Source organism: Sphaeramia orbicularis, chromosome 20, assembly GCF_902148855.1.
Source record: "Sphaeramia orbicularis chromosome 20, fSphaOr1.1, whole genome shotgun sequence".
NCBI classification, from domain to species: Eukaryota; Metazoa; Chordata; class Actinopteri; order Kurtiformes; family Apogonidae; genus Sphaeramia; species Sphaeramia orbicularis.
This window is the reverse complement of record NC_043976.1, coordinates 44345800-44360669: the sequence shown is the minus strand read 5'-3', so window position 1 is coordinate 44360669 and position 14870 is coordinate 44345800. Positions and strand designations below refer to the sequence as shown.

Below are 14870 nucleotides of genomic sequence, written 5' to 3'. Positions count from 1 at the left end.
ATGTAAATATTTTCATAATTTAATGTTTTGGGTTTTTTTGCACTAAAATTTGAAGTTATTTATAGGCATAATGTTAGGTATTTTTGGGGTGGTTTTTTTGGTAATTTTTGGGTGAATTTTAGGTGGTTTTTGAGTAATTTTTAGATGGTTTTAGGGTAATTTTTGGGTGAATTTGGGTGATTTTTAAATAGTAACTTCTCATTAGTCCATGTGCATTCTGGATCAGATCTACAAAGACACTAAACACTGAGGAACACGAAGGAAAGAGTTCAAACTGGACTGAATTTTCTTTACACATTTCAGGTTGTTCATATTTGTTCAGGTCATTCACATTTTATTGTTACAGGATAGTTTGTAAATGTAAATATTTTCATAATTTAATGTTATTTTTTGCACTAAAACAAAGAGAAATTTGAAGTCATTATTTTTAGGCATAATGTAATTTTTTTTTTTTTCCCCCATCAAACCCAGTAGTAAATCTGCAGTCATTCTTTTGTGTGGGTTCTTCTGCTGTTATTATTTGACTGTAGATCAGATTGGTCTGGATGTGGAACCGACACTAAAATGAGTTCCACAGCCTGGACTGGAATTTATACACTTTGTAAATTCATCCCAGGGGTTGGATTGGAACCTTTGGTGGAACACATTTGGCCCCCGGGACGCATGTTTGACAGCCCTGGTTTAAACCCATTTGTATCATATGTGCTGCAGCAGGTTCTCAGACCTCCATCTAATCAACCAGATCAATACTTTCCCTTTAAACCTGTTGTATTTGACCCCATATGAGTTTATGCCCCCTGGTGGATTATCATCACACTGCAGCCAATGGAAGGGCTGTTTGAGCCTTTTTCAATATGGACGCCACTGATAAAATCATCCACACACTTTTTACAGGAAAGTCCTCAGTAATTTTGAAAAAAATTACGTTAAGAAGAACATTTATATTGTTTTTTTGTTTGTTTGTTTGTTTTAAATAAGTTCTTCATGAACTGAAACAATTCATAGTTACTTGATAATTAAATATTTATAGTTCAGTTAAATTGTGTTAAATAAAAAAGTGTATCAATTTTTATTTAAGAATCTTTTTATTGTTTTTCAGCTTTTATGAATATGAACAATAGAAAGAGCAACGAATGACAAAACATACAAAAAGAAAAAAAGAAAATCCAACCCCAAACAAACAAGTGCTGCCATAAATTCAAAGTTAGATGAGAAAGAAAAAAGAGAAATACATCAATAAAATTAAATAAGAGATAAATAGACAATAAAAAAATTAAAAGGGGGGGAAAAAAATAATAAATATGTAAATATATAAAATACACAAAAGGGACCTGAGGGTCTTAGTGAACTAACCCAGACTGTGGAGGACCTGAGGGTCTAGGTCTAGGCCTGGTGCACCTCAGAGGACTTTGAACTGGAGGAGCTCTGACTGGTAGAAGTCATGTGATCCTGTCAGGTGACCTTCCTCTTATCGTTATCCAATGCTGCCCCCTTGTGGTGGTGGGGTTTATTGCAGTATTCAGGCAATTCTGATAGCTGATTTAACGGTCAACCCATGAACACCCAGTGCTCCTTCTGTGATACTTCCCAAATACATTTAACCTTTAAGTGATTTATCACCATTTATCATTATATTATCCTCTGTATTTTGCATATTTTCAGTGAAAATCAGGCGTTTTCCTGTATTTAATTTACTGATCGTGTACTTGAGTCGATATTACATGTGAGGTTATTATATAAAAACATTAACTGAACATAAACCCAGTGTGTCCATCCACTGGCATTGACTCAACTCCATGGGTTTTACTGGTGAATCAATGTTGGAGAAGATGTGTTTCCACGGTAACTACGGAGCCTCTGGACGTTCAAATATGGTCATATCTGATGACCGTGAAAAGATGAACTGTATTTGACACCAAGTGTTTTATCACGTTGATAGGATTATTGGCTTTAAAGTTCTTAAACAGTGTAGATCAGTATTTGCTTCAGTGGACCAGTGGATATCAGTGGGTGTTAATGGGTTAAACCAGATAAACACATGGTGTGTATTTAGTCTGCTTCATTAGAAATACTCTGGAAGAATAAGGCTGAGTGTTTCCATCAGTGTGTGGACTGTCTTTGTAGTAGATGTTGTGAAAGAGCTCCACCCTCTCGGCTGTAGCTCCGCCCTGGTCCTGACAGGCCTGGACTAGGGATGCAACAATTACCAGTATAACAATGAACGGCGGTAAAATTGCAGACGGTTAGTATTACCGTTTAAATTCTAATTATCATGATAACCTTGTTTGATTACCGCAGTTTTCTGGAGAAAACGCTTCCGTAAATATCTGCTTTTATGTCAAATATTTGAATATAGTTTTAATTTATTACAATTTTAATTGTATATTTCTAATATCTGGAACCAATATTCACTTTTGAAGTCTTTGAAAAGGTTCATTAAGCATCTGTGTTATTTATGCAATAAATTATATACATTTTTGAAATTGGATTTTATATTTTTTTGTGTTTTCTGTCCTTTTCTGTTTTTATAGTAGGTCAAAGTGAAAAAAATAATAGATAGATGAGATAGATGAAGTTGTGCTGAAAAAACAGATCCCAAACATGGGTATAGTAAACATTTGTTTATATAGTATATAAAGGCAAAATCAAAAGGACTGAAAAACAGACAAAATAGGCTCAGACCACTAAGGGTTAATATTTGAATGTTTCTGCAACAGAAGGTACATTGTACTAATTATTTTATTATTATTTTCAAAATACAGCTTGGTTGAAATATTTCAGTGTGTGTATCAGTACTTTTTGAACATTTTGAGCACAGTTTCTATAATACCGTGACAACCATGATAATTTTGGTCACTATAACCGTGATATGAAATTTCCATATTGTTACATCCCCAGTCTGGACACCAGCCCACGTCTGTTGTGTTCACTGTGGTTTAAGGGGCTTGAATACCACCACACATCCTCATATGCTCAGGTTCCACCTACTCAGCTCCTCTGCTCAGTCTGTTTGTAAAAGCACTGGTGCAGCATCAGCAGCTCAACATCTACACCAGGACTGTCTAAGTCAGCCGTCTCAAACATGCGTCCCGGGCGTCAAATGCATCCCACCAAAGGTTCCAGTCCGACCCCTGGGATGAATTTACAAAGTGTAAAAATTCCACAGTCCAGGCTGTGGAACTCATTTTAGTGTCGGTTCCACATCCAGACCAATCTGATCTACAGACAAATAAGAACAGCAGAAGAACCCACAAAAAAGAATGACTGCAGATTTACTACTGGGTTTGATGTGAAAAAAATAATCTTACATTATGTCTACAAATAATGACAACTTCAAATTTTTGTCTTTGGTTCAGTACAAAAAATAACATTAAATTATGAAAATATTCACATTCACAAACTCTCCTGTAACAATAAAATGCGAATAACCTGAACAAATATGACCAACCTGAAATGTCTGTATTAAATTCAGTCCAGTTTGAACTCTTTTCTTCCTGTTCCTCAGTGTTTAGTGTCTTTGTAGATCTGATCCAGAATGCACATGGACTAATGAGAAGTGGAGGCAGAATATTGTTAAAATTGCACTAAATTTTCTTAATTTTTTTTTTAAATTATTTTTGATTGGTGTGAAAATGTAACAGTTGTTTGTTTAAATCCATCAGTGGGTCACCTGTGTTTTGTCCTGGTCTCTTTGGTTCCTCTTGGTTCTTGTATGTAAAGGCTCATGGTCCTCTTGTGTCCTGTGTCTGTCCACAGCTGCTGTCCTCAGAGGAGAACTGTCCCAGCACCCACTCCAGTCAGTCGGACAGTCAGTACGGATCGCCCCCTAGAGGCTGGTCTGAGGAACTGGACGAGCACGGACACACGCTGTACGTGTCCGAATACACCCAGGAGAAGGTGGGTCCCACACCAACAGGAAGTCCACATCAGGGTTTCACTGGTTGGTACTCTGTCACTGATGCAGGGTTCAGAACGGGGCCTGGAAACCCTCGGAAAGGACTGAATTTTAGTTGAAGAGATTGAATTATCTTTTTTATTAATGAACTCTGTGGTTTGTTTATTTATTTATTTATTTTTAATCTTAACTCCAGTCAAAGCTCCTTCCACACAGGTGACACATGTGTAAACCTAAAGTCAGTTCCAGGTGTTCTCAGGTCCAGTCCAGGTCCATCTGGATCTGAACCTTTGTCTCTTTGGTTCTAGTTTGTCTGAAGAACACCAGTACCTTCCCTTTCTTTGGAGAAAACCTTGGATTCTCCTTTAAGTTAATTTTTAATTTCTTTAACTAGCGGCATTGTACCCGTAGTGCCATTGTTCGATAGCATGATAAGTAGAACTTGTCTGCCACCACTATCCATTTATAAACTACCATTTAATCCTGCATTGTGCAGGTAATAATTTGAGCCAACATGTGAGGCATGAAGGGAAGAGCATGTGTTTGGTCTGTCATGCATGATTAAATTCATAGTGAACTGCAGCCTTCACATTGTAGCATGATCTGCTAGCAGTAGAAATGTCATGAACAGCAGCAGAACCACCTCTGAAAATGGAGTATGGCGGCAGGGATGAAGAATTCAAAGTAGAGAGAGGCTGAAATAATAATAATAATAATAATAATAATAATAATAATAATAATAATAATAATAATAATAATGGATTAGATTTATATAGCGCTTTTCTATGAACGCATACTCAAAGCATGTACAGGGAAAATCTCCCAGCATACCTCACAACATTTGAATATGGATATAAAATTGTGGCTAGTAGTCAGGGAATGTTTGTATTTATTTGGTGAGTTTGGCAGCGATCGGGTCTGTGAGGGCTGAGGAAAAGCCGTACAAACGCCCTCCTGTGCTGTAACATTGATTGGACACAGAACGTGTATTATATAATAGGATTTCTGGTCCTGGTCTGGTCTTGGTCTTGCTCTTGGTCTTGGTCTGGATCTTGGTCTTGGTCTGGTCTGGTCTAGTCTAAAACCCTGTGTAAATGTTGCCTGTGTTTGTGTTTTCAGTGGATCAAACATGTGGACGAGCAGGGCCGTCCTTACTACTACAGCGCTGATGGATCCAGGTCTGAATGGGAGCTGCCCAAGGTAAGGTTACATCACCATGGTTACATCAGCCAACAGCACCACCCAGTAACACACTTAGATCTGATCCCACCCCCACCCCCCTTTGACCTGTACTGCTGAGGCTCCACCTGTGAACATAATTGGATGAGCTCACAGTTAGAGTTGAACGTCTATATGTAGCCGAGTGGGTCCTAATCTGGAGGCTTTAGAGCAGGACACAGAGCAGGACACATGGGTGGACAGGCAGTGTCCAGGGGACCACAGGAGGACAAACCAGGTCTGTGACAGCACCTGTGGACCCCAATGGTGCTGTGGACCGTCAAAGGAGAGGTAGGACAGCTGGAGGACTAGAGGGACTGGAGGACTAGAGAACTAGAGGACAGGAGGATGGTAACAGAACTAGGACAGTAACCTGGATGTCTTCCATTCAACATTATTGGGACTTAGCATTTAGCATTGTTAGCTAAAGGGACGTCTGTCAGTGTTGGTTGTTTTACTTAATTTCAGTCTTATTTTTTAGGTTTCATCAGTATGTGTTAAATATTTTTTTTGTGTATTTATATTAATTGTCTTTGAGTCTCCTACATGGTTCTTGTCAGTCTGGTTTAGACCAGCTCTAAATGAAAAGTGTCAGTCCAGAACTTTCAGTATAATTTGGTTCTATATAGATAAGACTAGATTTAGATTTATTCCATGTCTTCTGAGCTTGTTTGGTCTTTTTACATTTGTTTTTTTTTCTTAGTTTTTTTCCCTCATTCACTCTTTTATTGTCAGCCTTGAAACTTGACAGAACCACATGAACATTCTTGGAATAAATCAAATAATCTGAACAAGACTAAGATTAAAAACTAAGTAAATAAATGTCAAAACTGATCTGTCCGATAAATATTCCACATTCAGGTCAGTCTGTCTTCATCAGATGTTCCTTTTCTCCAGTGTATCCTCCCATCAGCTGATCTGAAGTGTCCTGTTGTTCTCTGAATGTTCCTGGGTTCTTGTGTCTCCACAGTACAACATCTCCCCTCAGTCCGGTGAGATTCCAAAGAGTCGCAGTCTGGAGAGGAAGCAGCAGGACCCCATCGTCCTCACCAAGTGGAGGCACAGCACCTACGTCTTAGACCTCAATGAGAAGGTACGACTGTGAACCCACACAGACACAGAGCCGGGCTTCTGCAGCCCCTGTGGGTTCACACCCTGAACACCAGGGTTTAGACGAGTGTTGTTGTTGTGGTGTTTTTGTCACTGAGGTTAATCCCTGAGTGGTTCTGACGTCTGGGGTTGAACGGAGGAAAAGCCTTAATGCGGCCTTTGGACGCGGGCCGTCAGGTTGGACATGTTGGCGTGTCGTTGATTACCTCCAGAACCAGAACCAGGACTTCCTCTGAAAACACGACGACTGAAACAGGCTTCACAGAATGTTTCCTGTCAGATTCTGTTCACTTTCAGGGGGAAAGCAACCTGAGGCCCCGCCCCTCCAGTTGCACCATGTGACCTTATTTCAGAAAACCATCTTTTTCCAGTTTCCTTTTCCGTTGTCCAAACCTAAACTCTCTGTCTACTCTAGTGACAGATCACCATGGCAGTAGATTGGTTTGTTTTATGTCCCTAAAATGAGTCCAGGGTGCTCCAACGCTAAAACATTAGTTCCACCGGCTACATGTTGTAACCTGGAAAAAAAAAAAAAACACCCAGGAGTGATCCCATGACCCCCCCGCCAAGCCTTTGTGCCCCCCCAGGGGGCCCGCCCCACAGTTTGAGAAACACTGCCATAGACAGTGAATAAGAGTTCCTTTATGACCTTGGCATTTAGTCCATGTATCAGGAATGTGACTGGACATAAGGTGGAGTTTTTCAGGGGTTCTAGAAACCCTTGTTAAACATTTATATTGTAGTGACTGAAGGGGTGTATTTATAGTTTGTTTTCGGGCCTTCAAACAGGCCTCGGTCCAGTCTGGTTCAACTGTGTCTTCTTGTATTGTGGTGGTTTTCTTACAGTTCTCTTTCAAACTCCGGCGTTTTGCTTCCGACCCACACAAGAGGAGGTTCCGTCTGTCTTTATACCGCGATAAAGTTGGTACCGCCTGGCTCCTCCTCCTCCCTCTGGTTCTCCGATCCAAATATGATCATCTGTGTTGATTTGGTGTCCAGTAGAACAGCAGCTTCTATCAGAGCTCCGTTCCTTTAGAGACGGAGTTTAGGTTTTACTGAGTCACATCTTTAACCCTTTAAATCCATTTGGATCATATGTGCTACACCAGGTTCTCAGACCTTTATCTAATCAATCAGATCAATATGTTCCTCATAAACCTGCTGTATGTGACCCTATGTGTGTGTTTTCTGCCCCCTGGTGGATTATCATCAAACTGCAGACAGTGGAAGGGTGTTTTTGTCCCTTTTTACACATATATATATATATATATATATATATATGTATATGTATATATATATTCACCACTACTAGTGGCCGAACAATATTTTTATTTAGCAATAGTCGATATCAGCATGGCCCAGTATTAGCCCATACTGATCTGTATCAGTATGGGCAGTTAGTTTTAATTTGTTTTTAGAGCAGGTTTGCAAGTAGAAGACGACTGGTGAACACAAGTGACGGACCGTCAAGTGTCGTATGGTGCCGCTAGCAAAAATTGCTCAAGCGAAATAAATCTATTTCGTATCAATCCGACATTGACAAAGATGAAAACGAAGAGAATTTTATCTGTAATTTTTATTCGTTTTAGTTAGTTTTGTAAACACACAATACAGTTTCAGTTAGTTATGTTTTTTCATTTAATTATAATTTTTATTTATTTCAGTTAACGAAAATGTTTTTTTCTATTCTAGTTTTCATCATTTCATTAGTTTTCATTAACGATAATAACCTTGGTTCAGGTTTTCCAGGGTTAAACCGATCCCCCGTGTCGACTAACAAGTGTTGGTCTCAGCCGTTGCATGTCTTGTGTTCAAACCTAATCCTAACCAGATCTTCTTCTTCTTCTTCTTCTGCTTTAACCTGATCTTCTTCTTCTGCTGTTTTAACTGGATCTTCTTCTTCTTCTGCTGTTTTAACCTGATCTTCTTCTTCTACTGTTTTAACCTGATCTTCTTCTTCTGCTGTTTTAACCTGATCTTCTTCTTCTACTGTTTTAACCTGATCTTCTTCTTCTACTGTTTTAACCTGATCTTCTTCTTCTGCTGTTTTAACCTGATCTTCTTCTTCTACTGTTTTAACCTGATCTTCTTCTTCTGCTGTTTTAACCTGATCTTCTTCTTCTACTGTTTTAACCTGATCTTCTTCTTCTTCTGCTGTTTTAACCTGATCTTCTTCTTCTACTGTTTTAACCTGATCTTCTTCTTCTTCTGCTGTTTTAACCTGATCTTCTTCTTCTACTGTTTTAACCTGATCTTCTTCTTCTGCTGTTTTAACCTGATCTTCTTCTTCTTCTTCTTCTTCTACTGTTTTAACCTGATCTTCTTCTTCTACTGTTTTAACCTGATCTTCTTCTTCTGCTGTTTTAACCTGATCTTCTTCTTCTTCTTCTTCTACTGTTTTAACCTGATCTTCTTCTACTGTTTTAACCTGATCTTCTTCTTCTTCTACTGTTTTAACCTGATCTTCTTCTACTGTTTTAACCTGATCTTCTACTGTTTTAACCTGATCTTCTTCTTCTTCTGCTCTTTTCTACTCTTTTCCTCCCACACTCACTCTGTTCTCGTCGTTCGTTTGTTCATGTGCTGACTGTTTGCCTCTCGTTGGTAGGAGTGTGCTCCGGCGCCCAAGCACAGCCCTCCAGACTCTGACTCCTGCCCCTCGTCTCCTAAGCACCCCTCCACCGTTAGTATCCCAGCATGCATTGCACCGCATTCCACTCATCACCACTCGCGTCCCTGCTGTCGCCTGCATCACCCCCACAGACCAGCCTCATCCTTTCATCACATTGCATTTGCTTTGTCATCTGTAGCATGAACCGTCTAACTGCATCGCATCTGACCAGGGCTGTAAGAAAATATCGGTTCTGCAATATATTGTGATATTTCATTTCACAATACTGTATCAATGTTAACCCTTTGATGCATGAATTCTGAGAACCTTAGTCAAGATTTTTTTTCCCTGAGTTATTCCTCTTTAGGCATGAAAAAAACAATATGCTTGATTTTTTTTTTTTTTTAATTGACCTATTTTTTAATGGAGTTACAAAACTGTCCACTCAGCCATTTTTGAAGCGAAGAAACATGCATTTAAAACACAATTACAGAAAGTGATATGGAAACAATGAAATAAAAACATTTTTAATCTCACATTTTATTATACTGTATTTATTACTCACTTCATGGAGATAATATACAAAAAAAACCCTTTTGTTTAAGAAAACTGTTAATTACAGTCTAATAACAACTAGCAATTAATTTACACTCAAACATGTTAGTGCAGATCAGGTTTATCAAGAACGGCAAAGTTACAGTAATTGTATGAATTGCGATGTATGAGATGGTGCATAAGCGTCCACTGTTTTGGCTGATATGTAAATAAAACAACAAAACCCATGAATATACAAGAGAACAGCAGTAGAATAACTGTCCACTGTAGTGACCACTATTCATGAAAGGGTTAAAAAGTACTGTATCGATATTTTTAGGTATTTATTCAAATGCAGATATTTTGGAGGTTCACTTTTGTTTTTTTGTTTTTCTTTTCATACATTTTATTTATTATTCTTATTTAACACTTTTTTATTAAATAATGCTAGTTCCTTTGTTGGGATTGAACTCAAATATTGTTCTAATGTTAGTTCTGAACTAATGGAATATGAACATTTGAACAGGATATGAAACTGGAATGTCTGTAAAGGAGAATTTCAGTTTGAACACAGGAACATTTGGTGATAGAACATTAGATCCTGTTGGGATCAAATAAAAATGTGTTTAGTATTTGTGCAGATTTCTGGTGTAATTCAATTCTTCAAGAAAATAATCATTTTTAACGTACTATGACCCAGGACATGTCAGCAAAGTACCAGCTTTTTTGTTTTTTATTAAATAAGTGCCTATATTGGAAACATCATGATGCAACAGTTTTTTCAGATGCAGTTTTTTAAAATTTTTGTGGGATGTCCTGTGTGGTGGACAGCTTTCTTTTCTTTCTTTTTTTTTGTGTAAAGTTGTGAAACTCTTGTCCACAAATGTGGACAGTGGGTCTTAGGAGGTTAAAAAAAAGACACAAACAAAAAAATATTTTAAATTATTATTATATTATTATTTTAAAATAATTTTAACAGTATTAGAACAGTATACATTGTGATAAATCGTATCATGATCCTAGTATTGTGATTTGTATTGTATCGCCAGATTCTTGCCGATACACAGCCCTACATCTGACTAGACCAAACTAAAAAAACAAATGCTTTGTATGATGAGCAGGTGGAGGCTGCCCTCTGCTAGTGGCCTTTGGACATTACACACAGTTGAATTCAGTGTTTGTCAAGTGTGTGTCGGAGCAGGTTCTTACGTGTCGCTGTTTCCTCCTCAGCCGTCGGAGAAGTGTGGAGTCCTCAACGTCACCAAAATCACAGAGAATGGAAAGAAAGTCAGGTAAAGCCAAACCTGCACACACTGCCTTTACTTCTGTTTGTTCCAACGTTGATCCCTTTTATTTACTGACATCAGAGGAAAACAACGGTCCATTAAATGAGTAAAATCCTCTTTTTTTAACTTTTTTTTTTTTTAAGTTAATAAAAAAAAAACACATATATATATATATATATATATATATATATATATATATATATATATATATATATATATATATATTAATATTTTAATTGTATTTATTTATTTTTTGTTTTTTATTTTATTTATTTTTTATTTAATTGATTTTTTAAAAAATAAATAAATAAATAAAAAAGACTAAAATTGTCAACAACAACAGTGTGATCAGGAGTGTGTTCTGTTAAAGCCTTTGGAACTTTAATGTCAACTTTACTGATACTTGAAAACACAGGAGGAAACAACAGGATTCCCACAGGTATTCAAAGAGTTGAAGTTATGAATCTGCATTTAATGCCTTAAGAAAGTCTTTAAATGGTGTTAAATTTGACATGGTAGGTCTTAAGTTATCTGTTGTGTTTAAATGTGTCTGGGAAATGAACAGTCTGCAAAGAAACTGACAAAAATGTGTCCCAAATCTGATTTATGTGACCTGGATCTGATCTGTTACAGACAGTCTGAACAGCACTAATCTGACCCGGACCGCTTTCATACGTGGTCCTAAATCTGACCCAGACCCAGACCACTTTCATACGCGGTCCTAACCCGGACCACTTTCATACGCGGTTCTAAATCTGACCCGGACCACTATCATATGTGGTCCTAAATCTGACCCGGACCACTATCATATGTGGTCCTAAATCTGACCCCCCCCCATAAACGTCTGTCCACACTGTCCCTGTCAGACCTGTGACCCTGTCTGCTTCCTTTTGTCTTCCAGGAAGAACTGGACGTCATCATGGACGGTGCTGCAGGGTTCCTCTCTGCTCTTTGCGAAGGGTCAGGGGGGCGGTACGAGCTGGGTAAGTTTCCCATCAGCCTCTGGGCCGTTTCCGTTCCCCTCTTCCTTATTTGGGCGTAGTTCCCGGTCCTCACTCTTCCATCTGTGTGTTTCACGGCCTCTGTCCTCCCTGTCTTCTTTGCGTCCTGAAGTCCTACTACCGCGGTGGCGGCTCCATCCCAGAGCTGCTCCTCACGCTCCTGAGCAACTGGAAGCGCTCAGTGAAGCCCCGCCCCTGTCCTGCCGTGTCCTACCTGAACTGTCGGCCTACGCAGGCCGCTGCTGTATGTCCATCTGTGCACGTAGAGCTACTGCTGCCTGTGCCCATGTGACGCCTGTGTGTGTATGTGTGTGTATATGTGTGTGTGTATCAGAGGTTGCACTAGACATTTGTATTGTCCGTCATTTTGACGGACAGGGTTGTAAAAATTTCGTCGTAACATGTTATTATCCATCATTTCAAATTTTTATTTTTTAATGATAATGAGATATATTTAGTGGTATTTAATGTTCAAAAACATCTCAGTGATGCAGCAGCTGTAGTTGCTGCTGGCTGATAAACCAACCTGATATCATGACTCACATAATTATATACACCACTTTTAATTGGTGTGTTATCTGTAGACATTGTAAGCTTTCCTTGTGTTTGTTCACGCAGTGTCAAATCCCATGCACTGAGGGTCAGGGTTCAGGTTCTGTGAAGCACAGATCTGGGCACAGGTTGACATACCATCAAATAACAGATGAAAAGTACATAGAACACACCAAATGCCATCAGAACTGGAGTATTCCTCGCTTGTCCGTCATCCTTCACCGCATCAGTCCCTCTTTTTTCACTGCGTTTATCAATGCCATCACATTTACTGGGCTTTCTAAAATAACTAAGGAGGCTCGGCTGTCTGCACAGTTTGCGCTAGAAAAGTAGCATCTAATTTTGTTTAGCTAAACAACGAGAAGACAAGACTTGACACTGACTGATTAATATGAGCACTGGCACCAACTGGACAGGAGGTCTACTACAGGTGGACTAACTGGACAGGGTCTACTACAGGTGGACTAACTGGACAGGGTCTACTACAGGTGGACTAACTGGACAGGGTCTACTACAGGTGGACTAACGGTGAGTCATGTGACTGCAGTACTGCTGTTGTATTCAGTGTAGTTGTGAACAGTGGTGCTGGTGGTTCTACACAGGTAGGATGCTGTTATGGATCAGGCGAGCAGGTTCTGTTCACAGTGTTGTGTGAAAACTTTCTTTGGTAGATTACTTTCAGTATTTTAATCTGTCAAAATGACGGACAGCCTTCAGAATTTTCCGTCATTTTAAAAAAAAATCTGTCAATGACGGATTATTTTCGGTTAACGCGACCTCTGGTGTGTATATGTGTGCGTGTGTGTGTGTATGTGTGTGTGTGTTGTACTCCTCATGCAGGAACGAGTCACTGAATGTGTTTGACATGTGATTCTTTTCTAAACCTCTAACACTCTAACTTTGTTTTGATGGTTGTAGATTTTCTCTAAAACATGACAAAACTCTAAGGCTCCGTTCACAGCAGTTCTAATGCACAGTTCAGATTTAGGACCACATGTGAAAGTGGTCCGGTATTGTGATCACTTTGCTTTGTGTGTTTGTTTGTTTGTTTGTTTGTTAGCAACTTTAGGGGAAAACTGTTCCAACCATCTTTCCCAAATCTTCCCCACAGATAGGCCTAGGCCCTGGGACCAACCCATTACATTTTAGGCCAAGTAGGCCAAAGCTCAAGGTCACAGCAAGGTCACAACATCTACAATTTTCCATCTGTCATCATTGAGCAATTTTCCAAAATTCATAAAAAATTCAAAACGACTCCGATTAGCCTCCAGTTTGATCCACCTGTAGCTTAGAACAATATCTTGTATCTGGAACTAAGAGTACGTTTACACAGCAACACTCCGAAAAGATTTCTCCTTTGTGTTATAAAATCATTCCGCGTTAAGACGAAGCCGCTATGATAACGATCTGCGTTAACATGAGTCCGCGAGGACGGCTGAATACGCTGTAGTGGCCATGTCAGACCAGTAGCTGGCGATGTAGAGCTGTAGTGAAACAGTGGCGGTAAAACACGCGCCTCCGCACAAACGATTTCCAGTTTAGACAGCCTTTAAATGAGTAGAAGAAGAAAAAGAGGCGGACAACACTATTTACAAACAACAATGGCGAGTGGTCGTACAAAGACGCAGGACTTCTTTGTCTGGACAGACGAGCTGAGCACAGTTAGCAGCACGTATGTTGTTCTGAAACCGGCCATTGTTGTTGTGGTTGTTTCTTCTTTTTCTGCAGCTTTATTGTGTCATAGAGGCTGGCAAACCAGCTTGGAGGTGCATTACCGCCACCAACTGGCCCGGAGTGGGTTAACTGGCGGTTCTTGGCTGCGCGTGCATGCGGTGACGTCATATTTTACCCCGGAACGCTCCGACTCGCGTTAACACGGAGCTGAAATGCGGAGCGTATCGATAACGTTCCACCCTGGACCCTGGTATCAAACGTTTCCGGATTCAGGCACTCTAGGCACCGTTTCCATGTTAACAGAAGGCTAATCCGCCATGAAATCTTCCCGGAGTCGACTGAATCCTACGCCGTGTAAACGGCCCCTAAATTGTCCACATCCACTGTGGAATGTGGACTCTGTGGACATTTACATTTACCATTGAAAATCCCATGTACCACACATTTTTCATTACCTCCGCCAGGAGGTATTTTGATCACTTTGCTTTGTGTGAGTGCGTGTTTGTTTGATTGTTAGCAAGATAACTCAAAAAGTTATGGACGGATTGTCATGAAATTTTCAGGAAATGTTGATACTGGCACAAGGAACAAATGATTAAATTTTGGTGATGATCGGGGGAGGGGGGGCAGATCTGTCTTGGTGCAGGCCTGCACTCTCCAAATGCTTTTCTTGTTTACATATGTTTCTATCTGGTTACCTCCGCCAAGGACGTTATGTTTTTGCCAGGGTTTGTTGGTTGGTTGGTTAGTTGGTTGGTTGGTTAGTTAGCAAGATAACTCAAGAAGTTATGGACAGATTGTCATGAAATTTTCAGGAAATGTTGATACTGGCACAAGGAACAAATTATTACATTTTGGTGGTGATTGGGGAGGGGGCGGATCTGTCTTGGTGGAGGTCTGCGCTCTCCGAGTGCTTTTCTAGTTGAAGAATTGAACTGAATGTTCCTCAGCGCGCCTGTGGTCGTCACAACCGTCCTAACAGTGGTGTG

At 39.7% G+C, this 14870-nt stretch overlaps 1 protein-coding gene across 5 annotated transcripts in view; it reads left to right on the top strand.

The window, feature by feature from the left end:
- LOC115411424 (rho GTPase-activating protein 12-like) overlaps nt 1–14870 on the top strand; it is an 86414-nt gene that overhangs the window by 61607 nt on the left and 9937 nt on the right. For 3 of the 5 annotated variants that reach the window (XM_030123539.1, XM_030123538.1, XM_030123542.1), the window contains exons 3-8: nt 3757–3897; nt 5015–5095; nt 6084–6206; nt 8832–8906; nt 10599–10660; nt 11556–11637. In XM_030123539.1, coding sequence (XP_029979399.1) covers nt 3757–3897; nt 5015–5095; nt 6084–6206; nt 8832–8906; nt 10599–10660; nt 11556–11637 — 564 coding nt within the window. The remainder of the gene's footprint in view (nt 1–3756; nt 3898–5014; nt 5096–6083; nt 6207–8831; nt 8907–10598; nt 10661–11555; nt 11638–14870) is intronic. The other 2 variants (XM_030123541.1, XM_030123540.1) reach the window with 1 other exon arrangement.